The sequence below is a fragment of the Scylla paramamosain genome, chromosome 47 (genome assembly GCF_035594125.1).
Source record: "Scylla paramamosain isolate STU-SP2022 chromosome 47, ASM3559412v1, whole genome shotgun sequence".
NCBI classification, from domain to species: domain Eukaryota; kingdom Metazoa; phylum Arthropoda; class Malacostraca; order Decapoda; family Portunidae; genus Scylla; species Scylla paramamosain.
Window position 1 is genome coordinate 6,262,904 of NC_087197.1, and position 24,887 is coordinate 6,287,790.

Below are 24,887 nucleotides of genomic sequence, written 5' to 3' on the forward strand. Positions count from 1 at the left end.
CATGTCGACATAATGTTTTAGGTTTTAATGGCATGTAAGCTATAAATATCCTAAACCAATATAGACCTTATTGGCTTCCTTCAGAAGGGTGGTTTTGGGTATAAGTACACTTCTAGGGAGACAGGATTGCTACAAAGAATCGTGCACTGTGTGCAGCTTTGGTTGAAAAGATGCTGTAAAAATAATGACAATTCCACCCTAGTGAAACTAACTGTTCTCGACAAAGTTGTGTTCTGTCAAAAATAATTTTATTTTTCATAAGGCATTAGCTGAGTACTTCACCATTTCTCACAGTAAGATAAATCAAGCTTAAAACATTGGGGTGTGTGACACAAAGCATAACAAGAACATTGGCTTGTCACTTTCATTGGTGGCAGATGTAGAAACGGGATATAAAGGACACTAAAGAGCATGGAAAGAAATGGATAAAGGAAACTTGTAAAAGAGATATCAAGAAGATCAGTTTTCTATATAGGGTAGTTGACACATGGAACTATCCAAACAAGAATGTGATGCAAGCAATAACTATTCATAGCTTCAAAGCCAAGTTAGACAATAGTAGATACAGACAGTACAACAGTACGACAGTAGATAGTAGACAGTACAAGCACAGCTCCTTTCCTGCAAGTCACAACTAAGTAAATATAATTAGGTAAATACACACATACCATGACAGGCACAGAAACTTTTCTTTGTTGCCCAGCAGTCATGAATTAGGTTGGAAATTTTCTGCAAGATCTTACAAATGAAGAGACTACAGGTAGCATATGGACTCATCTCTGTGTGCTGAGCACATAACAGAAGTGGTAGTGTCTGGCATGGAGGCATATATTCCTCACTTTTTCTCTTGTCCTAAACTTTCCAGATTTTGGTTTAACACACCCTGTTCTCATGCTATACATAATAAAGAGGTGACTCACAAAAGGTACTTGAGGTTTCCATCACCTGAATCTTGTGCACTTCTGCTGGAAATCAAGCCAAATCTAAATCTGTTCTCCAACTAGCCATAAATTTCTTCACTAGACAAAAAATACTTCAAATAACTTTGCTTCTTCATTTTTATCTCCTCAATTTCAACTTGATGGCACTACTACTATCTCATCTATCTCTGAAGCTGAACTATTTGCTCAAACCTTTGCTAACAACTCTACTTTAGAAGATTCAGGATTTGTTCCTCCCTCTCCTCCATCCTCTTACCATTTCATGCTACACATTGAGGTCCTTCACAATGATATTTTCCATGCCCTTGCTGGGCTTAACCCTTGGAAGATTTATGGACTTGATGGGATCCCTCCTGTTGTTCTTCAAAACTGTGCCTCTATAATCTTCTGTTTTTTCTTAATGAGTCTTGGTTATCTTCTTTTAGGGATTTTGGTGAAACTTTTGCTGTTGTTGTAAACATATCAAAAGGATTTGATAGAATGGCACAAAGCTTTTGATTTCCAAACTACCTTTCTATGGCTTCTATTCTCTCTTTAAGTTTATTTCAAGTTTCCTTTCTGACCATTCTATTGTTGCTTTGGTAGGTGGTTACTGTTCTTCTCTTAAATCTATTAAGAATAGTGTTCCTCAAGGTTCTGTCCTGCCACCCACTCTCTTCCTATCAAGGTTCTTCTAAACCAGGGTTCTTCAAAGTATGGATCAGGACCCAATACTCAGTCGCAGCCTCTTGTTCACTGGGTCACCACATCATAAACAAATATATGAACAATAATTCAAATGTGTGTGTGTGTGTATGTGTGTGTGAATTAGTTTCCATATCAGAAATATAAAGGTACAATAGAATATGCATACTGGGTCATGAAGAAAGTAAAGATCCATACTTTATCTTATCCACTCCTACACTGATACCACCCTGCACTTTTACATATCTTTCCATAGATGTCCAATCCTTCAGGAAGTAAACAACTGATGCAGGAAAGCCACAGAATGCCCGACTTCTGATCCCTCTAAAATTTCTGATTGGGCAGAGCAAATTTAGTATTGTTCAATGTCTCAAAACTCAATTCCTCCATCTATCAATTAACTGTCCCCCTTTTCTGTCTTTTACTTATAATCTAAACTGGAAATTTCACATCACATCTCCAGCTAAAACAGGCATTCTGAGTCATCTCTGCCAGTTTTTCTCCCCCCACAGCTGCTAACTCTGTGCAGGGGCCTTATCCATCCATGTATGGAGTATGCTTCATGTGTATGGGGGGTGGATCCACTCATACCACTCTTTTAGACAGAGTGGAATCAAAAGCATTTTGTTTTACCAACTCCTCTCCTCTAACCTACTGTCTTCAACCTCTTTGTCTTTACGGCAATGTTGCATCTCTTGATATCTTGTACCATTAGTTTCATGCTAACTGCTCTTCTGATCTTGCTAATATTTTTTCTGGTAAACTCTGGATCTCCCTGCCAGCTTCTACATTTCCACTTTCCTATGACTTGAATTCTTTCAAGAGGGAAGTTTCAAGGTACTTGTCCTGTTTTTTAATAATCCTGTTGACTTCTCTTTGAGGATTGCTTTTTTTTTTTCCCTTGGTCAGTGTCCCTCTTATATAAAAAAAAAAGTGCTCGATACAAATATTCTCAAAGTAGCCATCTTTGCTTGATTAGTAAACTGTTCCTACTAAAGATTATTTTCAGTTTTATGGAGTCAAAACTATGTTTTGTAATTATATTTCAGAAAACTACCTCTATCATTGAGAAAGCGGATGTGCAGAAGACACCCAGATCTGCAAAACAAACCACGCTTCCACAATCTATAGGTTTGTGCTGAACTTTTCTGTCATTCCACACTTCTAACTTCATGCTTGTGACAGTAGTAATATTGCTTGGCTTCAACATACTGAGACTCAAATGTAGAACTCATATATAGCTGACACTTGAAGTCACCATGATGCTTAAAATTAAAGTCATACATATATCTATCTATGTATAATGCTTGTTTCAGTGGAGAAAGTTTTTAGGAACATCAATCAGATACAGATGGATAGATAATTATTTAATTTTGGGTTCAAACATTTGATATACAGTCATCCCTTAGCATGCAGTTTTACATTAGAGTGTCTTAAAAATCTTCAGGTAACCCATGGATGATGTTAAGTTAAAGATTTTGGGATCATTAGGTTTCTTGAAGCACCAGCTTGCTCACAGCTGGCCACCCTTACACACCTTCTACTGTCATAGTAACTATGCTAGTGTCTACATCTCTTGCACTCAAGAGTGAAGAGTCAGTTTTTGCTGCTATAAGTACCTGTGCTCCATGCAGAGCTAACCATGCACTGCTGGTGGTAAAATGCATTTGTGCCAACACCAACACCACTACCATCATTGTTATTGTCCATCAAAAACACTTGTAACCTGTCTCAAGCATCTCTAGGTATTGCAGCACTTCATAATCATTAAACCAGTCAAATTCTCAGTGTAAGTGACACCAAGCAGTGCAAGAGAAATATCATTATCAGATGCTGTGAACTGTTTGTTTATAAAGCAGTGGTAATGTTATATGAAAATTTATCCTTTTATCAAAAATGTCTTCTATTAACTCTGATTAATTTCAGGTCACTGATCTGGCTGTGCACCCGATGTTCTTTTTACATCTTCATCTGGATTTGCCCTGATCTGAATTATCCAGATCATGATCTCAGTGATCTAGATCCAGAGGTGTTTATGGCAGACAACACTTGCTGAAACTGCTGGTGGTGGCCTCATTAGCAACTGAGGAGCCTCTATTGGAGACTTACCTTATTTCTTGGTGCATTAGACACACTTTTTTCTTGAAAAAAGTATCTAATAATTAACGTGCATTTAATGCACTCGTATTACAGATGCCTAGGCCTATGTAACTGGGCTTATAGCTGTGAAATTGAAGCAGTAATACAACAAGCACAAATATTGTTACTAATAAAAAATTATAGAAGTACATGAGACTTACCATGGGTCAGTTGAAATGTGCTTCGGATTTTGCGAAGCAAGCCACCGCTGCTGGAGAGAGCTTTCACATGAGATACACAAAGATCAAGGTACCGACAGACTTTAAAGAGCTGAGAGCCACCCACATGCCACAAGTTCCCGAAAAATGCCTGTCGGAAAGAGAAACACAAAGTCAAAAGCCCAGCTTTCCGAAGGGTGGGAGTGGTGGGCATGTGAAAGCTCTCTCCAGCAGCGGTGGCTTGCTTCGCAAAATCCGAAGCACATTTCAACTGACCCATGGTAAGTCTCATGTACTTCTATAATTTTACTTCAGCAACCCACCGCTATTGCTGGAGAGGCTCCACATGAGATTTTAAAGCCATGTGGGTGTACTCTCAGAACTACACAATCCTTAACGTTCTCCAAGTGAGTGATTGAAAATTAAACAAACTAAATATGTATCCCAACTTCATTGTATGAAAAATCCTCCTCCTTAAACAGATATGTCCCTTACAAAAACATATAGTACATGTATAAAACAAACAAAATATGTCAATTGAGATCCAACGCAAATGAATAGAGAAACCTGTTAACATTACAATACAGAATCCAGTATGGCCTCTTGAAAAAAATCTGAAACCTGAGTGATCTCCTTATTATAGTGTTTAGCAAAGGTTGTCTCCTGAGTCCAACCTGCCTTAGATAAGATAATGTTAACTGGGGCATCCATGGCTTTGGCCTTGGAAGCAGAGGCTGGCTTTGGAAACACTTTTATGTGGCTTCACCACACTGATGAGGAGTTTCCCATTATCCTTCCCAAGTTCCTTTCTCAGATTCTCCGTTCTGTTAATATATTCCTTCAAGGTATTTACAACACACATTCTAGAATCAGGTAAATAAGCATGAAACTTAAGCATTCTCACATTAAACTTCGGACGACACTGCTTAATGTTGCCCCCTAACAAAAGAGATACAGAATTGTTATCAACAATAGCATTGGAATACAATAATAAATGTAAGGTCTGTACTCTTGCAGCTTGAGTCAATGCCATAAGCATCACCAATTTCAAAGTTAAAGATTTCAAAGATAGGTCTTGTAATGGGCTCATGGATCTCAGCTTCTGCAATACTGGCTGCACATCCCAGGTTTCAGCATACCTAGGGCAAGAGGGTCTCAAGTTAAACACACCACGCATAAACCTATTGATAAGTGGATGATTCCCAGCTCTACATCCTTCCAACGTAATTCCTAAAGCAGAGAGAGCACCTCTTGCTGTGTTAACAGACTCATACCCCACCCCTCTATGAAATGTCTCTGAAAGGAAATTCAAAACACTAATTACAGACGGAGTAGAGGGATTGATATCCCATCTATCACAAAATGATGACCATCTTTTAATGTGTGGTCTATATTGCCGCATCGTACCTGGTCTCCACGATGCCATGATAATCTCTGTACCTTCTGACGATACACCTCTCCCTCTAAGTTGTTGCCTGACAAAAGACATGCCATCAATTGGGTGTGGGTCATAATCGGGTGTTCTTCCGCTGATGAGGGATGTCGTAGTACATTTGTTTTCTGAGTGATGAGCCTGGGGGCCTTGATCAACATTTGCAGAAGAGGGCCCATCCAAGGTTGGGAATTCCACATTGGAACAACCATCCACCCCTTGGCTCTCTCCTCCCTCATTTTCTGTAGACACCTAGTAATGAGAGAAAATGGTGGGAAAAGGTAAATCAGATCGAAACTGGCCCAATTTAATGTGAACGCATCCACATGCTTTGCTTCAGGATCAGGTCTCCACGAGCAAAAACAATCTATTTGCTTGTTTAAGCGAGAAGCAAATAAGTCAATGGAGGGAGTTCCAAAAACTACACACAACTCTTTAAAAATCTTTGGATTAAGTTTCCATTCATGTCTGTCATTAAAATTACGAGAGGCTTCATCCGCCAACACATTCTTCTTTCCTGGTATGTGTGCACAAGTAATCCAGATGTCATTGGAATTACACCAATTCCAGATATCAATGCAGATAGAGTTACACACTAGTGATTTAGTTCCACCCATCTCATTAACATAAGCAATGGCTGTGGTACTATCACACATAACTTTAACATGGCAGCCTTTAAGCAAGTAAGCAAAAGATTGAAGGGTAAACAAGATGGCCTTGAGTTCCCTTGCATTAATGTGTAGGCAACTTTCTTCTGTTGTCCATTTACCATTGGTGGAATGCTTTAATACACAACCACCCCAACCTAAATCTGAGGCATCAGTAAAAACTTCAACAGAAGGAGCAGTCCGAATAATTTTCCGAACTTGCGTACCTACTTCAGAGATCCACCAACTCAGCTCCATTTTCATTTCCTTTGAGATAGTCATAAATTTGTCAAAGTTGCCCTTTCCTACCTTTAATGCAACAATTTTGGCCTTTTCTAAAATTCTGTAATGGAGCTTACCTAATTCAACGGCCGGAATGGCAGCTACCAACATGCCAACTACTCGAGCTACCTCTCTGATCTTTGCCTTATTTCTACTGGCCAAGGATGAACAACTTTCCACAATCTTCCTCACTCTACGAGCAGGGAGTGTGACAGTCATGGCTTCAGAATCGATGATATTGCCAAGATATTCTATGCGTTTTGTAGGCACCAAAACTGACTTGTCCACATTAATACAAAACCCCACATTTTGCAAAATTTCCACAGTATCCTTTAAACAAGCAACACAATCCTCAACTGACTTGCTACACATAAGAGTATCATCTATAAAGGAAGTAATGGTGTAGCCTTTCAATCTCAAAAAAGAAAAAATCAGCTTCAAAAGTTTAGTGAAAAGACGAGGACCTGCAGAAGCACCATTAGGAAGGCAAGTGAATTGGTATATCTTCCCTGCCCATTTAAAACAAAGGTATTTTTGCTGCTCCTCTGCAATTTTGACTGAATAATAAGCATGCTTCAGATCCACCGAAGCCATGAAAGCGCTAGAACTGATTAGCCTAATTGCCTGCTCAAAATTTTCCATTTTGAAATGGATATAATTCATGAATTTGTTGAGTTTCTTCAAGTTAAGCACCAACCTGTAGCCACCCTCTTTTTTCTCTCTCAAGAAAACTGGTGAAATAATCTGGCCCACCTGTCTGTGAGTCTCTTTGATAACCTTCTGGCTCAACAATTTATCTATTTCATTAGTCATAATAACTTTCTCCTCATCACTAAATTTGTATTCCACTTCCTCAGAAAATAAATGAGTAATGTTCTGTTCATCAATCTCAAGATGGCAATGTTTAACAATGTCCAAAATGAAAGGATCACTAGTAAGTTTGCACCATTCACCAATAAACTTATGAAGCTGACCCGCTTCAAAGTCATTCCTTACCTGAATTACTGCCGGGGATTGTAGTGTCCCCGGCCCCTTGGGTTTTTTGAAGAGGAGTTCCCTCTGTGATAAGTAGGGCGGCCGTCCCCTCTGGTGGCAGGTTTGTGTAAGCCGTAAGGTTTAAACCGGGTAGACATACCCCAGAAAGCTGGCTTCCCAAAGAAACCACGTTGCTTACCACCACTTAACTTCCCAAGACCTGGGAGCTCCAAAATGGGAAGTCTTCTTGTGGGTAAACTTGTTCTTCAGCCTTTCGGCCTCCTCAATCTGTTTGGTAGCTTGAGTAAGATCATCCCCAAACAGTAAGCCAGGCACAGGAGTCTTATCAGTGCATAAGTGCGCATACTTTTGGTTTATCTCTCGTTTGAGGAAAAACCGTCTATTCATATTCAGTTTAAAGTTTGCATGCCCTAACAACCCCAAGGCACCATTAAGCATAGCCACCTCATGACCAATAACCTGATTCTGCTCCTCATTGGCAAACTTGTCCAGAACAGTAAGTGATTTAACCATAATAGTGGCAGCCTTAGTTATATCCTTACCAATTTCCTTCAGTCAGAAATCAGCTTTCTTTGCCTCAGTGGGTAGGGCACCCAGCACTTGTGAGTTGCACTCGACTGGGATAAGTGCCTTACAGTTTCTAGGACGTTTAGAAGCCTCATCTGCCAAAATCTCCTTATGGTCTTCCTCTTTCAAACCATGAGAAAACCAGTGATTCACCATTGCAGCAATCGGTTATTCAATAGCTTCAGAACAGTCATCCATAGGCACAGGCCTTAGCTGCTTGGGTAATTGTCTAGAGTCCTTACCAGGCCTTATTACTGGTCTATTCACTTCAATTCTTTTACACATACCTTCACATGCACCTAAAACATCATTTTAAAGTGGGGGACAAATGCCCCCTTCCCTCTAGTCCAGCAAAATTGGGGACATGTGGGAAGGCGGGGTTTTTGGGTGGGGGAGACATAAATCAGCGAGCGATTTTCGGCCAGGTTAGGTTAGGTTAGGTTAGGTTAGGTTAGGTTAGGTTTGGTTAGGTTAGGTTAACCTAACCTAACCTAACCTAACCCAACCTAACCTAACCTAACCTAACCTAACCTAACCCAACCCAACCTAACCTAACCTAACCTAACCTAACCTAACCTGGCCGAAAATCGCTCGCTGATTTATGTCTCCCCCACCCAAAAACCCCGCCTTCCCACATGTCCCCAATTTTGCTGGACTAGAGGGAAGGGGGCATTTGTCCCCCACTTTAAAATGATGTTTTAGGTGCATGTGAAGGTATGTGTAAAAGAATTGAAGTGAATAGACCAGTAATAAGGCCCGGTAAGGACTCTAGACAATTACCGCTGCTTGTAACAGAATACTGCCCGAAGGAGCTTCATCTACGATCTCACCTTCTTCAGCACTCATTTCTTGTGACCTAAAGCCAGAAAATGCACCAGAGGAAGAAGGGGGAGGGGAGGCAGAAATCTCATGAGTACCCCCTAAGTCCTGTGCTGGCCCAGATCTGATGCCTGATGTGCCAGGCTCAGAACCAACACTTGCCCTGGCACCTCTGTCACTCTTAAGTTTATTCACATCCTCCTGAAGTGCAGCCCAAGCCTCCAAAAACTTGGATAACGTAGTATTGTTAACATCTCCAGACTGGCTAGCTGGTGGTCGGGCGTCCATCTTAGACACACGATCACTTGCAACTTCATCCTCCCTAGCAGAGGCCCCAGACCGTTGGATATTCTTCCTCTTTTTATGCCTAGTGGACGAATAGAGTCGGCTTCCACAAGAATGTGAAGAACCGCTTCTTGGAGGTGTAGAATCCCCGGAGGAAGACATATTGATGAACCAAACTCCTTCACAACAGTACACTCTGTCACCTGTCCCGCTCCTGAGAGATAACGGGAAAAAACACAGACAAAATAATCTTAGTTCAGCCCGCTCTTAATACAGATAACGGGATATAATCAAATCGAACCTTAAAACCTGCACCACGGGCCAGCAATCACAAAGAAATAATCGCGCCATGGCCGCTTGTTTACATTCACCCGCTCCCAAATGTAGATAACGGGGAAAAACACCGAGACAAAGGCACAGTATAACACCCACAACACACTAGTAAAAAACAATAGACAATGAATAAATGAGAACCTGCTCCAAGTTTGAATAACAGGTAACACGTGTGCATAACCTCACCTTGTTCAACACCGTGTCCTCCCGCTCCTCATGGATAACAGGAAAGGAACACCAGGCACTCTTCCGTCTCCAACAGGATCACGGGGTAATAAAGTAAGGTAAAACAAAGTGAGTAAGGTGTAAAATAAGTGCCAACCCGCTCTGAAATTCAGATAACGGGTAACTAATGCCAAAATGGCAAACTGCCGCAGTAAGACAGACACGTCTTACCTGTACCGAGAACAAAGCGTCACTGTCGGTACCTTGATCTTTGTGTATCTCATGTGGAGCCTCTCCAGCAATAGCGGTGGGTTGCTGAAGTAAAATTCTCTCTCTCTCTCTCTCTCTCTCTCCCCACCTCCCTCCTCACCCTCCATCCACTCTCTCTCTCTCTCTCTCTCTCTCTCTCTCTCTCTCTCTTCTGCCCTCCTTCCCTCTTCTTCTCCCTTATCCCTTATCTCTGACGGATAAGAGGGAGGGGAGGTGATGGGGGGTGGGGGAGGTTTGAGACAAGATGAAAGAGAAAGAGGAAAGGAAAAAGGGGGGAAGCGACATAACCGGGGAAGCAGAGTACATGGGGCAGGGAAGTGGAGGAAGGGTGAAGGAAAAGGATGGGAGGATGGGGAGCAGGTGAAGTATTAGAGGGAGAGAGGAAATTTTGAGAAATTCTCTCTCTCTCTCTCTCTCTCTCTCTCTCTCTCACACACACACTGAGGAGATGAGTGAATTAATGAATGAGAGTTTTCAATTAGTGTTTACAAAGGAAACAGATATTGTGGCACTGAAAGTGGTATCACAGAACGAGGGAATATAGGAGTTACAAGTAAAGAGACAAGAAATCAAGAAACTGCTGGAAGAGATGGATGTTATAAAAGCCATGGGACCAGATCAAGTAAAAGGATGGATATTGAAATAATGCAGAGAACAAATTGAGGAACCCATATAGGACAGCTTGTTGGAAGAAGGAAAAGTACCAAGAGAATGGAAAAAAGCTAATATACTCCCATTATACATAGGGGGGGGAAATAAAAAGGAACCATTAAATTACAGACCAATGTCACTAGCAAGTTTTGTAAGTAACTTTTGTGAAATAGTAATTAAAGATAGATGGGTGAAATATTTAGAAAATGAAGAAATAATTACAAAAAAAAAATAATTTGGATTCAGGAAAGGGAAATCTGTATCACAAATCTACTAAGCTTTTATACAAGAGTAATAGATGTAGTGCAAGAGAGGGACAGATGGGTTGACATGGTATACTCGTACATGGATCTCAAAAAAGCATTTGATAAAGTTCCCCACAAAAGTCTTATGTGGAAGTCAGAGAATGAAGGACGACTAAAGGGAACAACATTGAGATGGATGGATGATTATTTACAAGGGAAGGAAATGAGAACAGTAATCAGAGACAAGTTGGCACAAAGTGACAAGTGGGGTACTGCAAGGATCTTTGTTGGCACCTATTATATTTCAAATATATGTAAAGGATACGACAGAGGATCTAAAATAGTTATATAAATCTGATGATGCAAAAATAATGAAAATAATAAAGGATGACTGCAAGGAGTTAGAAAAAGATATTGACAAGATACATGCATGGAGCCAAAGATTGAAACTAGAATTTAATGTCAGAAAACACCATGTGTTGGAAATAGGAAAAACTAAAAAGAGACCTTCATGGAATTACAAAATGGGAGGAGAAATAATAATGAAAAGTAATGAAGAAAAAGATTTGGGAGTAATGATCCACTACTACCTGAAAGGCACATAAACGGAATATTCGGCATTTAACTATTTACATAAAGAAATGATGAAGAAAATTATAACAAGCATAATACGATCTAAACTGGAATATGCATCAGTAGTTTGGGCTCCAGATAGAAAGAAAAGGTATACAGAAACTAGAAAGAATATAGAGGATAGCGACAAAGATGGTACCAGAATTGAAAGACTTAAGCTATAAAGACTTAAAGAGATGGGATTACCAACACTACAAGAGAGAGAGAAGAGAAAGAGAAGACCTGATAATAATTTACAAATTAGTAAACAATATAGAAAGAATAAACAGAAATGACTTAGTACCACAGATGGAGGAGGAAGAGAGATAGACAAGGGGGCATGGGAAGAAAATAAAAAAGAGTGGATGTTCAAGCGACATAAAGATATACGAGTATAGCTTCCTGTATCGAACTATTGAAATCTGCAATGAAGGAAGAGGTGGCTGTGGCAAACAGTGTACACATGTTTAAAGAGAAATTGGATAAATATGGTTATAGAGACAGGACAGAATGAGCTTTGGCTTGTGCCCTATAGAATACAACTAGGTAAATACAGCTATGTAATTACATACACTACTCCAGTCATAGATATAGTACATAGATATAGATATAGTACAAGAAAGAAAGGGATGGACATATTGTATTTATTTGGACTTAAAGAAAGCGTTCAATAAAGTGCTCCACAACAGACTGCTGTGGAAATTAGAAATGTTTGGTGGGCTGAGAGGAACACTCCTACATTGGATCAGTGACTTTCTGAGAGGAAAGGAAATGAAAACAGTGGTAAAAGATAGAAAGTCATTATGGAGAGAGGTAATTAGTGGAGTCCCGCTGGTGTCAGTATTAGCACCAGTTATGTTTACTTTCTATGTGAATGATATGTATAATGCACGGGGTGAATAGCTACATGAGTCTATTTGCTGATGATGCAAAACTGATGAGTAAAGTGGAGAGGAGAAAGGATTGTGAAGCTCTACAGAAAGATCTGAATGTGATTTGTGACTGAAATGGCACTTGGAAAATGGACTTTAACATAAAAAGATGTGGAATGTTGAAGGCTGGGTGTAGTTGTGTGAGGCCAGTCTTCAGTTATAAATTTGGTAATGAGGAATTCAAAGTGAAGAGTGAAAGGAAAGACCTTGGACCCTTCTATCAGACTTATCATATGAGGTGACCCAATTGCCTTACATCTGATTTTGTCAGGCTATGACAAATTAAACCAAGGGATTTGATGGTGAGAGACTTTAGAAGCACAAGAGGGCATGAGAAGAAGATGAAAAAGGGTGTGTGTAGAAAAGATATTAAGATGAACAGTTTCCTGCAAAGGACTGCAGGAATCTGGAATGAACTGCAAAAAGAAGTAGTAAATGCAATAACTATACATTATTTTAAAGAAAAAACTGGATAAGAGTAGATTTCGAGACCGGACAGCACAAGCTCAGACTCCTCCTCCCATAAACCACAACTGGTTAAATACAACTAGGTAAATACAGAGAGAGAGAGAGAGAGAGAGAGAGAGAGAGAGAGAGAGAGAGATGGAAGGAGGGAGGGAGGGTGGGTGGGATGGATGTAAGAAGGGAGGGAAAGGGGAGATGGCAGGGAAAGGAGAGGGAGGAAATGGGGAGGGGAGGAGGAAAGCGTGAGGCAGGCAGAGAATGAAGAGGGAGGGAAGGGAAAGGAGGGCAGGAGAGAGAGAGAGAGAGAGAGAGAGAGAGAGAGAGAGAGAGAGAGAGAGAGAGAGAGAGAGAGAGAGAGAGAGAGAGAGAGAGAGAGAGAGAGAACAACACACACATGGTACTGCACAGCCACAGCACACTGCATCACACCAGATGTGAGGACAAAACACACTCATTTAGGGATTTTGGTGAAACTTTTGCAGTTGCCTTAGACATATCAAAAGCTTTTGGTGGAGTCTGGCACAAAGTTTTGATTTTCAAACTATCCTCCTATGACTTCTATCCTTTTCTTTGTAATTTCATCTCAGGTTTCCTTTTTGACAGTTCTATTGTTGCTGTGGTAGATGGTCACTGTTTTTCTCCCAAGTCTATTAGTAGTGGTGTTCCTCAATGATCTAAACCAAACTCCTTGTTCTATCCACTCCTACACTGATGATACCACCCTGCACTTTCCCACATCTTTTCATAGACGTCCAACCCTTTGGGTAGTAAACAACTCACACAGGGAAGCCACAGAATGCCTGACTTCTGATCTCTCTAAAATTTCTGATTGGGGCAGAACAAACTTACTATTGTTCAATGCCTCAAAAACTCAATTCCTCCATCTATCAATTCAATAACCTTCCACACAACTATCCCCTCTCCTTCATTGACATTCAGTTGTCCCCCTCTTCTATACTGAACATTCTCGGTCTATCCTTTACTTGTAATCTAAACTGGAAACTTCACATCTCATCTCTAGCTAAAACAGCTTTTATTAAGTTAAGCATTCTTTGTCATCTCTGCCAGTTTTCCTCACTCCTCCCACCCCAACTGCTAATTCTGTATAGGGACCTTATATGTCCATGTATGGAGTTTGCTTTACTTGTATGGGGGAGGGGCGGGTACCACTCATACCACTCTTTTAGACAGGGTGGAATCAAAATCTTTTCATCTTATCAACTCCTCTTCTCTAACTGACTGTCTTCAGCCTCTTTCTCATCACCAGAATATTGCATTTCTTTCTATCTTCTACTGCTATTTTCATGCTAACTGCTCTTCTGATCTTGCTAACTCCCTTGGTTTTTTTAAATATCACACTGTGGCCCACAACTATGCAAATCCAGAAAACTCACCCAATTGTTAATGTAATGCAAAACCCAACTGAGGAGGATATACTGTAGACATACATAGAAACAGATATGGGAAGACCTGGGAGAGTTAAGTAGTTTGAGGAATTGAGCTGGGCCAATCACCAGTGGCCAAACCGAACGCAGAAGGATGCCATCGCTGTCCTCAGACCTTCAACCATGCTTACTCTCATGCTACCCCAACACCATCCAGCATGGCTTCTATTGAGTACTGGGACAGAAAAGGAAAGGCAGGCAAGGTGAGTAGTGACCCAAGGGTGACTACCTACTCCTTAGTGGCAACAAAGGCCTGGCTGATGATCTTACACTTCCATAGGGGAATCAAGACAGAGGTGTTGAGAGTGAGGTGCCAAGGGATGCCACGAGGTGATGCCACACAGCCTACAAGAACCTGGAGGAACCCAAACCTGGCCTCATGCAGCCTTCATCCTAGGCCTAATGTCATCACCTCGATTCCTGTTACACCACCCTGTACCAGGAAGGACAGCCACGTCACTGGGACACCTACCTGCCTCCTGCCACTAACCCAGACATCATCCAGCTACCCTGGACACAGATAAGCACTCCTGGGATATACAGTTGTGTCAGCTAATTAGTTTACTTTGGAGTCACTGGATAGAGAGTTAGGTATCCTCCTTTGTCTGCTACTGTTAGTGTTGTAATTATTCCTTTGGTGGTGTTAATCCTGTGACTTGCAAGTGATAGATTAAAATGATTATTTTCTCTATCTCTTTTTCATTCAGACTGGTTCTATAATTGCTCTGGAGGTTAATTGAGAAGAGTATTTCAGACTTGTTTTTTTCCTTTAAGTTTTATTTATTGGTCAGTTTTTTTTTTTTTTTTTTTGTAGTTATTGATTTATTGATTGATATTTTCCATTCTTTTTTATTTAATTAAATATGTGACTGTGAAAACACCACAATTACATGGTCATTACTGCCTCTACTAATGACTACATGATGAGACAAAAGAAGATAATACTTGTTCTCTTAAAAATAATACATCTCTACTCTGGAAGTACCTCAGTAATGGTATCAATAGTGCCCAGTATGCAGGACAGGCTTTGACTACTTAACTTCCAAAGTGGAGCACATTCTGACCCTCTTCCCTTTTGCAGAGATCTCCATTCTTGGAGATTTCAATGTTCACCACCAGCTTTGGCTTTCCTCTCCCTTCACTGACCATCCTGGTGAACTAGCCTACAACTTTGCTATCCTCCATGACCTAGAGCAATTAGTGCAACACCCTACTCGTATTCCTGACCGTCTTGGAGATACACCCAACATTCTTGACCTTTTCCTGACCTCTAATCCTTCTGCTTATACTGTCACCCTTTCTACTCCGTTGGGCTCCTCTGATCACAATCTCATATCTTTATCTTGTCCTATCACTCCAATCCCTCCTCAGGATCCCCCTGAGCGAAGGTGCCTCTGGCGTTTTGCCTCTGCTAGTTGGGGGGACCTGAGGAGGTATTTTGCTGATTTTCCTTGGAATGACTACTGCTTCCGTGTCAGAGACCCATCTTTGTGTGCTGAGCGCTTAACAGAGGTGATAGTGTCTGGCATGGAGGCTTACATTCCTCACTCTTTTTCTCGTCCTAAACCTTCTAAACCTTGGTTTAACACAGCTTGTTCTCTTGCTATACATGATAGAGAGGTGGCCCACAAAAGGTACTTAAGCTTTCCATCACCAGAATCTCATGCACTTTATATTTCTGCCCGGAACCATGCCAAGTCTGTTCTCCAACTAGCCAAAAACTCCTTCATTAACAGAAAATGTCAAAACCTTTCAAGATCTAACTCCCCTCGTGATTTCTGGCATCTAGCCAAAAATATCTCCAATAACTTTGCTTCTTCTTCTTTCCCTTCTCTATTTCAACCAGATGGCACCACTGCCATCACATCTATTTCTAAAGCTGAACTCTTTGCTCAAACCTTTGCTAAAAACTCTCCCTTGGACGATTCTGGGCTTGTTCCTCCCTCTCCTCCACCCTCTGACTACTTCATGCCACCTATTAAAATTCTTCACAATGATGTTTTCCATACCCTTGCTGGCCTAAACCCTCAGAAGGCTTATGGACCTGATGGGGTCCCTCCTATTGTTCTCCAAAACTGTGCCTCTGTGCTTGCACCTTGCCTAGTCAAACTCTTTCAGCTCTGTCTGTCAACATCTACCTTTCCTTCTTGCTGGAAGTTTGCCTACATTCAACCTGTTCCTAAAAAGGGTGACCGTTCTAATTCCTCAAACTACCGTCCTATTGCTTTAATTTCCTGCCTATCTAAAGTTTTTGAATCTATCCTCAACAGGAAGATTCTTAAACATCTATCACTTCACAACCTTCTATCTAATTGCCAGTATGGGTTCTGTCAAGACCGCTCTACTGGTGATCTTCTGGCTTTCCTTACTGAGTCTTGGTCATCCTCTTTTAGAGATTTTGGTGAAACTTTTGCTGTTGCCTTGGACATATCAAAAGCTTTTGGCACAAAGCTTTGATTTCCAAACTACCCTCCTACGGTTTCTATCCTTCTCTCTGTAACTTCATCTCAAGTTTCCTTTCTGACCGTTCTATTGCTGCTGTGGTAGACGGTCACTGTTCTTCTAGATCTATTAACAGTGGTGTTCCTCAGGGTTCTGTCCTGTCACCCACTCTCTTCTTATTATTCATTAATGATCTAAACCAAACTTCTTGTCCTATCCACTCCTACGCTGACGATACCACCCTGTACTTTTCCACGTCTTATCATAGACGTCCAACCCTTCAGGAGGTAAACATATCACGCAGGGAAGCCACAGAACGCCTGACTTCTGATCTTTCTAAAATTTCTGATTGGGGCAGAGCAAACTTGGTATTGTTCAATGCCTCAAAAACTCAATTCCTCCATCTATCAACTTGACACAACCTTCCAGACAACTATCCCCTCTTCTTCAGTGATACTCAACTGTTCCCCTCTTCTACACAGAACATCCTCGGTCTGTCCTTTTCTTATAATCTGAACTGGAAACTTCACATCTCATCTCTAGCTAAAACAGCTTCTATGAAGTTAGGTGTTCTGAGACGTCTCCGCCAGTTTTTCTCACCCCCCCAGCTGCTAACTCTATACAAGGGCCTTATCCGTCCATGTATGGAGTATGCTTCACATGTCTGGGGGGTTCCACTCATACTGCTCTTCTAGACAGGGTGGAATCAAAATCTTTTCGTCTCATCAACTCCTCTCCACTAGCTGACTGTCTTCAGCCTCTCTCTCACCACTGCAATCTTGCATATCTAGCTGTCTTCTTCCGCTATTTTCATGCTAACTGCTCTTCTGATTTTGCTAACTGCATGCCTCCCCTCCTTCCACAGCCTCGCTGCACAAGACTTTCTTCTTTCTCTCACCCCTATTCTGTCTACCTCTCTAACGCAAGAGTTAACCAGTATTCTCAATCATTCATCCGTTTCTCTGGTAAACTCTGGAACTCCCTGCCTGCTTCTGTATTTCCACCTTCCTATGACTTGAATTCCTTCAAGAGGGAGGTTTCAAGACACTTATCCATCAATTTTTGACCACTGCTTTGACCCTTTTATGGGACTGGCATTTCAGTGGGCTTTTTTTTTTATTAGATTTTTGTTGCCCTTGGCCAGTGTCACTCCTACATAAAAAAAAAAAAAAAAAAAGGCTAGTGTCATTTTATGTCTTAATATTTTCTCATTTTACCATTCTGTACTTCACCACAGCAACTACTTGCAGCATGTTGTGTGTGAAGACAGCTTTGTGTGAAAGTTTTTATTATATAATAATAACTTAGCTTAAGTTGTTTTGAGTTGTCATTTTCGAAGATACATTGGTTTTTCTTAAATATTATATAGAAGAATAAAACTTGTCTTAGACAATTTTACTTGAGTTTACATCAGCTGTTAAAAAATATTATAAATGTCAGAACACTAAAATAACAATAAACACAAAATCATATTTAAATGAACATAAAAAATATTATATATATATATATATATATATATATATATATATATATATATATATATATATATATATATATATATATATATATATATATAATCACAAAATTATCTAAAAACAAAGAAGCTAACATAATAAAGTATATACAGTACCACAACTTAGGCAACCTGGTAACCCAAGTCACTCAAGTGACAAGTGAATATTTTTGGCTGTCTCCTGTGGTACTGTAAACAAATCATCAATGTTGCCATGGAAATGGCCACATTCTACCCAACTCTGTAGCAGTAAACATATGACTGATGCTTATCCACACGGTGATTTGTATTGTGGAGCACTTGCTGTCCTCGCCAATGAGGTCTTGGTGAAGATCCGCTACTAATGTCATTCATTACCCATCCCAATTTCCTTTGTTTTCATTCTATTATATATTTAAGACTCAGTACTTTACTTATTAGTGCATGTCATTGCATGTATGCAGACAGTATTGTAGTCATCTGCAATAAAAGAACAAGTATAACACCAGTATAAGTATGATTAGGCAGCCATTTTTGTTGTGACATCATCAGAGCACTGAGTGCACCACACACTCGGTTTGGGTAACCTGAGTCACCCGAGCGGGTGACCCATGCTGCACAAATAGAATGTTCAGTTGAGAAGTTGGCTTTCCATGGTAACCCAAATTGCCCAACTGAACAAACCCCAGGTGTTTATTCAAATTCCTGGCAACAGGCAGCACTCATGTGTCACTTTCCACGTCGACACTGATTTTAAATTCAGACTATTGTTCACATTTGTGCTTACTGTTGACATTCTTTCATTTAGATTTCAATTATGATTTAGAATGCATTTTTGCTTGTGGCTCTGAAGAAAAGTAAATTACAGAATAAGTGTAAGGCTATATTGCTGGAAAATAAGATGGAAAATATAAAAACACCATGAAAGGTGAAAAGGTTGATGCCATTGCAAGACCTTAATTAAAAATAAAAAACTATTTTAAATTTACTTGATGGATCCTGTTGATATTGCTCATCAGAGCTGGTGTAGGAGGATGTTATATTGTAGATATTGATGGCTGAGGATCATCAGCAGACAATTTATGTTTTGTATGGACTCATTTCAGGAACTAAGCAAGAGTGCCTTGAATTCTTTTGCTCTTCTTATCTCCAAGGATAAGGTTGTAACGAACAAAAACTTCATGACAAGCCCCCTTAACCTTTGAAAAGTGTTGAGTATTCAACACTTTTCAAAGTTAAGTATTTATTTGTGGTTTATAATGTGGTTAAGTGCGGTGTGGCTTAAGTTGTTTTTCAGCCTAAGTCATGACCTTGGGAACCAATTAACAATGTAGGGTGAGGTATACCTGTACAATGTTCATGGCCAGGTACGGAACCCACTCTTGTGCTGCCTGGGCATATGACCGGGACTCATTAGTGGCTCTCTTGGCCCAACTTCCTTAGGAAATGTACAGTAAGCTGTAGTCCTCATTGACACTTCCTTAGATCACAGTGGCAAGCATCGACAGTCTGGTGCTTGTGACAGCTGGATAGGGACATGCTTGTGTTGTTATTGTTTTGATCAGTAATTGCCATCAGCATTCTTTTTACCCTGAGCAAATCCAGACCAGATCCAGATCAATGATCTAGAGCTGATCAGTGTTGTAAACAGAAGATGCTTCAAAATAAATTACAGAAACAAATTTCATCAATGTTTGTCTTTTCTCACATACTTCTCTTTTTCATGCTATAATTGTATTTTGTAGGAATAAAAAAGAACACGAAAAATAAGGAACATGCATCCTAAGTGAATGTATCTCTTCTCACTTAACTGCACTATTTTACTGTCTCCATATCTATCTCACCATACAGATGCTGCTGATATGTAAATCTAGTAACAAAAAGAAATGTCCTAGTACCATTGTTTTTCTCTTCTATTTATAGATTTTATATGTTATCAGTGACACAACCAATCCATCTCCCACCATACCATGCAGATAAGACAGGTTGGTATCAGCACATCAAGGCCTTTGCAGCCAGCCCTGACACCACACATGCCCAGTAAGACTGCATCATCATTGTGGCCATCCAAACAGAGGTTGTGGCACTCATTGCAATCACTCACATCTCTCCCAGTGGACGGCGAGTACATGACCATGAAACAGGCCCTCTCCACACTTTGGATCAGACCCATGAGTCCCACCTCTACATCCTGGAAGTTTCATGCTAGGATGACAGCTGTCTCTCCATGCTTCTCTCCTGCCTTCAGGCTCTCAACACCACTATGAGGTAACCATACTCTACTGATGTGCTTTGGTTCCATTGGTTGTCTCTCTTGCCAACCCACCTGCAGGTCTATCTCATGACAGCAACCAAAACCATTTTCAAAAAGTGTGGACTCCCTCCTTGCCACACAGCTCCCATATGTGGCTGGTGATAATACCCACTGTGCTGTGCTGTGCTACCTGCATCCAGTGAAAGTGGTTCCCACATTGTTCCCTGCCATCTCACTGTTACAGATCATAGTGCAAACTTGACAAAATGGTCAATACACAGGTGAGATCAGATTGTTCCCCCTATCAGGAAAACTCACTTTGTCTGGTTAATAGCGCTGGAACAAAACCTTGCCTAGCTCCAAGCCCCATACACTCTTGTAGCTTTATTTTTGTCTCATCTGCTTTGTGGCTGATACCAGGAACTAGTATCAGCCACAGGAACTAGCAATCCCCTGTTGGTAGGAAGAAAAAGGGCTGAAAAATGGGATGATAACCCAATGCTTCCTCCCTGCCAGCCACCAATGTGTATCTGCTCCTCCTGTCTACTGGGCACATCTCATGCTCTAAGTGAAGGATATGACATTGGGCATACAGTTCCTTGTCAATTCAGGTACAGCAGTCAGCATTATTCTCCTACCTGCCTCCTACCCTAACAGGATGAGAACTCCTGGCATTGCTCCCCTTTCCTCCTCTCATAGAAAGTCGAGGCCTTATGGGATTTTCCACACCTTATGACAGCTAAGAAACAGCAACAATTACTTGCTAACTCACTAACTTCTATCATTGCTTCATCTCCTCAGCAGCTGCTCTCCTCACTCCTCTCCACAATCTCCTGAAGGGGATGAAAAAGCCCTCCCCTGGACATCTCCAGTGGTTATCCATGGCTGATGGTGCTTTCTGATTGGTGAAAGACAAGCTTGCCACCCTCACCCTGGCCACTCACTTTATGATTGATGCACCTACCATCCTCACCATCAGTGCCTCTGCCATCACTGTGGCTGCAGTTCTCTAGCAGGAAGTGAATGGCATGTTCACATACACAGGTTTCTTCAGCAAGAGGCTGCAGCCCAGAGAAAGTACAGTGCTTTCAACAGGGAGCTGCTAGCAATTAACAAAGCACTGTGTCAGTTTTGTCACTTCCTGCATGGAGGGCCATGAATTTTTTGTGATGATGGACCATAAGCCATTCACTCATGCCATGTGGCAGACACCCAACACACATACTCCCAGAATTGATAAGCGACTTGTTTATATTTCTGATTTCACCACTATGCTAAAGATGAATGCAGTTTGGTGGGGGACACTCTCTCTTGAAGCATGCCCGTTATTGGTAGCCTGTCTGTTATCATTGTCACTATTCCTGTGGATCCCAAAGCCTTAGCAGCAGTGCAGAAGGATGATCAAGAATAGTAAGCAGTTAGGAATGGGCCAACCTCCCTTCAGCTCATTCAACTCAACCTCCTAAACTCAAACCATAAATTGTGATGTGATGTCTCATGTGGGCCTCCCCACCCATGCATCCTGACCATCCTCCAGTATCAGGCATTTAACCACTACCACAGCCTCCCTCATCCTAGCATTCTAGCCATCCAGCACTTCATTTGGAGAGTTGTGTGAGTGGGAATAAGAGAGGATGTCAAGCTGTGAACACAAGCTTGTGTGTCTTGCCAAACATCCAAGGTCCCACATCACATCCTCATGCCACTGCAACCAATACTAAAACCAACAAACCACTTCCACACTGTGCATCTCGACATTGGTTGACTGGTGGTATCATGAGGCTGCCAGTACTTGCTCACATGCACTGACAGGTTTACTCAGTGGGTAGAGGTAATTCCCATCCACAACTTTTCAACTGAGACTACAACCCAGTACTTCCTCACTGGCTGAGTGACTTGCTTTGGGGGTGCTACACACTGTAATTACAGACTGGGGTGCCCAGTTTGTCTTGTGCCTGGAGTTCACTACTAACCATCCTGGGCCCCAGGAATCAAAGGGCCATCCTTCCATCATCCTCAAAGCAATCAAATCATAAGAGTGGTTTCATTAACGGGTTAAAGAGGCACTGGAATCACAACCGTTTGATTGAGGAAAATGTGCTGATGAGATACGGAGTAATGCCCCATGTCTTATAGAATGTGACCATCTCATCACAAGATTTGTTCCTCCATTTATGGATATATGCTCCAGGATGCCAAATCTTGCAAAGTAAAGCCTCAGCTGATGTTTTATCCTTTCGGAGGAGGCGCTTTGGGGAAATATGCGAGCTCCAGGCACCCTGTGAGCCTGTCAGCATATGCCATGTATATGTAGCTGTCATGCTGAAGCATGTCCACCACTGTCATTTGGAAGGGATGTTCCGGTGGTGGAGTGAAGACTGGTGGATGTGATGGGGCACGAGTCTCGCAGGCCTCACACGATGAGTGATGATGCTGGAGGTCCCCCTCAATCCCTGGCCAATAAACGGAATGCAGCATTGAGTCTAAGCCCTAGTGTCCCGTATGTAGATTCGAGGCCACCCTGCTACAAAGAGCATCCAGAATGACCGGACTGACAGTTCCTTGGCTGTATGTGTAAGTCACCATGTCCTGGATGACAGCCAGACGGTCCCAAATGTTGCAGAAGGGGTGAAGATGACTCGCTTCCTGTGATTTTTGTGGTTTTCAGTTATCTACCATGACCCTGGCCAGCAATGATTGGTAGACTGGGTCGTCTGCTGCCGCATTCCTTACCACAGATTCATCTATGATTATGCAGTCCACATCTGTAGATGCTATGGCTGCAGCTGCCATTGCTGTTTTGATGTCTTCATCAGGATCAATATCTCCAGCACCAAGAGCAACCTGAAGTGTTTTGTACCTAGACAGGAAATTGGAGGCACTGTTTTTCCTCCCAGGCAAGTATCTGACTTGAAAGTTATATTGCAGCATTCTGTCTTTAAGCCGAAAGAGCTTGGGGTTGCTGACATCTTGTCAAAGCCCTGTCTCCTAAGAGCTTGACCAGCAGGCGGTAATTGGTCACAATTATCAGGTTTGGGCAGCCTAGCAGGAATAATCTGGCTTTGTGAAGGCACCAGGCCATGGCCAAGGCTTCACCTTCCACTGCAGCATATCCAGCCTCTGCCTGTCCAAGATGGTGGTTTCCACAGAGCGTGAGGCATCCCTGCAGCAGAAAGGTGCATCCTGGGAGGAACACCAGCAGTACTGCTGCAGGATTACAAAGCCTATTCCTTCTTTACCCCAATCTGTGACAGCAACCGTAGGTTGACCCTTGTCATAGGACAGGCCATCTTTAGCCAGCTGGCATATTGTGTCCTGAGCCCCAGGGAACTTGGCCTGCAGCTCTTCATCCCAATATACATGTCTGCCAGCAGGCTTTTTCAGCAGCTCTCGGAAAGGGTTCATGATAGGGGCCGTGGCTAGGAATGGGGCCAGCTGGTTCATGAACTCATACCAAGCTCAGATGTCCATGATAATGGGCTTTTCTGGCATGGAGAAGTTCTTTATAGCAGCCAGACGGTCACTAGTGGGCATGTAGCTGTCCCATCCAAGCCAGAAATCAACGAATTCCACCATCCTGCAGAATTGGAATATATCAGGCTTAAGGGGTTATGACTTTTTAAGCGCATGTCTCTAGGAGATCATAAGCATGCCAGAATGGCTCCTCCACGTTGCTGTCAAACTAGAGGATGTCATCAACACACTTATATTTCTCTGAGATGTTCTGGATGGCACATCGAAGTGTCGTGTGTAGGCGTCCGATGCGGAGCATTGGCATAAGGAGCGGGAGGTTATCAGGCACTAAATCCAACTCCTTGCAAGCATCCAGTTACAGAAACAGTGCCTTTGCCGAACGAATGAAGTTTATCTCCTGATGTGTACTTCGCCCATTCAGTGTGATTGTACAGGACGCCATCCCCAAACATTGCAATGGAATGTCTGCTACATCGTGGATGTCCGTTCGCTGCTGCAATCCCGTGGGGTTGATGTGTAGGACTGGCAGCAAGAACACTCCTGCCACATAAACCTGTGTCCCAGTGTCCGCCACTGCCGTCATGGTCGTCTCACCCCTGTTGAGGCTCACTGATACTACCACTTGAAGGTGTCGACTTGTCACTTTGGCGACGTGTGTTCCTATATACTTTCTGAAAGTGGCCAACTTTTTTTTGGCAACTAAGGCACTTTGCGTATCTAGGCAGACAAGAAGCTTTATAACCACCATGCTGGCCTCCACAGAACCAGCATGAATTTGTGCATCCACGACTCACAGGAAGGACACTGGCCAAGGGCAACAAAAATCCAATAAAAGAATATGCCCACCGAAATGCCAGTCCCATAAAAGGGTCAAGGCAGTGGTCAAAAATTGATGAATAAGTGTCTTGAAACCTCCCTCTTGAAGGAATTCAAGTCATAGGAAGGTGGAAATACAGAAGCAGGCAGGGAGTTCCAGAGTTTACCAGAGAAAGGGATGAATGACTGAGAATACTGGTTAACTCTTGCGTTAGAGAGGTGGACAGAATAGGGGTGAGAGAAAGAAGGAAGTCTTGTGCAGCGAGGCCACAGGAGTAGGGGAGGCATGCAGTTAGCAAGATCAGAAGAGCAGTTAGCATGAAAATAGCGGTAGAAGACAG

General features: G+C 41.9%; 1 protein-coding gene and 1 long non-coding RNA gene across 7 annotated transcripts in view; one reads left to right on the forward strand and one right to left on the reverse strand.

Annotated features, from left to right (window-relative positions):
• Positions 1-4,311, forward strand: part of LOC135094836 (tetratricopeptide repeat protein 23-like) — a 168,210-nt gene extending 163,899 nt beyond the window's left edge. For all 6 annotated transcript variants that reach the window (XM_063995255.1, XM_063995250.1, XM_063995252.1 and 3 more), the window contains 2 exons: positions 2,675-2,756; positions 3,552-4,311. In XM_063995255.1, coding sequence (XP_063851325.1) covers positions 2,675-2,756 — 82 coding nt within the window. In that variant the 3' untranslated portion in view covers positions 3,552-4,311. The remainder of the gene's footprint in view (positions 1-2,674; positions 2,757-3,551) is intronic.
• Positions 4,312-4,358: 47 nt separating this feature from the next.
• On the reverse strand, positions 4,359-7,600 carry LOC135094838 (uncharacterized). Its single transcript, XR_010263994.1, has 2 exons — positions 5,330-7,600; positions 4,359-5,061 (listed from the first exon to the last, which is right to left on the reverse strand). It is a non-coding gene; the product is annotated as an uncharacterized LOC135094838 (long non-coding RNA).
• Between the last annotated feature and the right edge of the window lie 17,287 nt (positions 7,601-24,887).